Raw genomic sequence first — 2,500 nt, 5'->3', positions numbered from 1 at the left:
GAGAGAGAGAGAGAGAGAGAGAGAGAGAGAGAGATGTGGTCGGCGATAATAGCTCTCACTTAAGGTTCCTCCTCCTCCTCCTCCTCCTCCTCCTCCTCCTCCTCCTCCTCCTCCTCCTCCTCCTCCTCCTCCTCCTCCTCCTCCTCTTCCTTCCATTACGACCAAAGTGTGAAGGTAATTAAATGTTTCGTGTTTATTTATTTATTTATTTATTTATTTATTTATTTATTTATTTATTTATTTATCTTTCCTTTTCCTGCTTCATCGTTTATCTTTTTTTTCTTTCTGTTCTTTATTTCTCTTCTTCCTTTTTTTTTTATCATTGTTTTCTAAGCACACACACACACACACACACACACACTACCATCATAACACTAAAAAATCATTCAGTCTCACTTAAAACACACGCAAAAACACACAAACACATTCAAAACACATCCAAATACTCTCCAAAATACCCAAACACACCCCAACACTCCAGCCCACCCCAAACCAACCCCAAAACACCGTCAACACACCCCAACACACTCAAAACACACGCAAAACACGGATAAACACCTTAGACAGCCGCAAAACACACCCAAATCATCGCAATACACACCTCAACACACACCATCAAAAATACCCCCAAAACACACCCAAACACACCGCCGTGGTACAGTGGAACCATGCGTGCTTTGGGGTTCGAGGGGTCTCCAAGCGCACGGGTTCGAATCCTGTCCACGGTCCGAGTGTAGGTTGGGCTTCCTCACCCACTGTTATAATTAAAAAAAACACACACACACTCCAAACACACCCCAACATATCCAAAACACCCAAAACACTTTCAAAACACAGATACACACCCGAAAGAGGCCCCCAAAACATCCAAACACATTCCAAAACACGCCAAAACACACCTAAACACACCCAACACACTCCAACACTCCAAAACACCCTCAAAACACCCAAATACCTCAAAACATCCCAAAACACACAAAAACATCCGCAAAAGCACACAAAACACAGGAAAACACACGCAAATCATTCCAAAACACACCCAGCACTTCCCAAACACACTCAAACACACACACACACACACACACACGCACACTCACACTCACACTCACCAATCTTCCGACCTCGTTGTTGTGAAGATCGACTGAGAATCGCGGGTCCCTTCCTTTCATTCCTGCGTCTACGAAGAGCCGAGAAAATTTGCTTCCGAAATCGATGTTGTCAGAGCAGCCGCCCCACTCCCAGTCCAGCCCTGTAGAGAGAGAGAGAGAAAGAGAATGTGGAAAAAGGAGAATAGGAAGGAAATGATAATGCAGTAGGAGGAGAAATAGGAGAGAAAAGAGGATGAATAGGGGAAGTAGGGAATATAGGAGAGAAATGATGATGGGAGGAAGATAGAAGGAATGGAATGAAGAAAGAGAGAGAACAAGAGAAAATGGAGAAAGAGATAGATAGATATATAGATAGATAGATAGATAGATAGAGAGAGAGAGAGAGAGAGAGAGAGAGAGAGAGAGAGAGAGAGAGAGAGAGAGAGAGAGAGAGGAAAAGAAGACAAGGAATAAGGAAAGAGAGATAAAAGAGGAAGGAAAAGAAAGAGAAAAAACATTATCATTAGTAGTAGTAGTAGTAGTAGTAGTAGTAGTAGTAGTAGTAGTAACGTTATTTTTTTGTTTTTTCCTTCATTATCATCTTTTCCTCATAAAGTTTAGCAGTTTTTACCTTTTTTTTCTTATTTTTCCTTCATATTTTCTTTTCTGCGCTCAGGTAGGTAATTAAACTAGCGGTGGGCAGGTGAGGTGAAGGTGATTAGTGGCGCAGGTGACGGACAGGTGAAGGTGACGGTGTAGCTTCTCCATTTCTCTAACTCTTCCTTCTAACGTAACTAATCTCAACTCTCCAAATCTGTTCTATTATTCTTCTAACTCAATTTACCTGTTTTTTAATCTGTACTTCCTTTCCTTACTCGAATTCCTCTCTTAACTTAAATGGACCTTTTGAAACCCATTATATATATTTTCTAGTTGAGCTTTTTGAACCTATTATATTTTCCAACTGAACTTTTTAGTCCATTATATTTTCTAATTGAGCTTTTTGAACTTATATTTTCTAGTTGAGCTTTTTGAACCTATTATATTTTCTAGTTGAGCTTTTTGAACCTATTATATTTTCTAGTTGAGCTTTTTGAACCTATTATATTTTCTAGTTGAGCTTTTGGAACCTATTATATTTTCTAATTGAGCTTTTTGAACCTTTTATATTTTCTAATTGAGCTTTTTGAACCCATTATATTTTCTAATTGAGCTTTTTGAACCCATTATATTTTCTAATTGAGCTTTTTGAACCCATTATATTTTCTAATTGAGCTTTTTTGAACCCATTATATTTTCTAATTGAGCTTTTTGAACCCATTATATTTTCTAATTGAGCTTTTTGAACCTATTATATTTTCTAATTGAGCTTTTGGAACCTATTATATTTTCTAATTGAGCTTTTTGAACCT

General features: G+C 38.4%; 1 protein-coding gene across 1 annotated transcript in view; it reads right to left on the bottom strand.

Annotated features, from left to right (window-relative positions):
- LOC123510849 (protein Wnt-1-like) overlaps positions 1-2,500 on the bottom strand; it is a 49,586-nt gene that overhangs the window by 9,142 nt on the left and 37,944 nt on the right. Inside the window, exon 4 of the mRNA XM_045266292.1 lies at positions 1,110-1,249. Within this exon, the coding sequence (XP_045122227.1) occupies positions 1,110-1,249 (140 nt within the window). The remainder of the gene's footprint in view (positions 1-1,109; positions 1,250-2,500) is intronic.

This window comes from Portunus trituberculatus, chromosome 30, assembly GCF_017591435.1.
Source record: "Portunus trituberculatus isolate SZX2019 chromosome 30, ASM1759143v1, whole genome shotgun sequence".
Classification (NCBI taxonomy): Eukaryota; Metazoa; Arthropoda; class Malacostraca; order Decapoda; family Portunidae; genus Portunus; species Portunus trituberculatus.
This window is presented reverse-complemented; position numbering and strand designations above follow the sequence as displayed.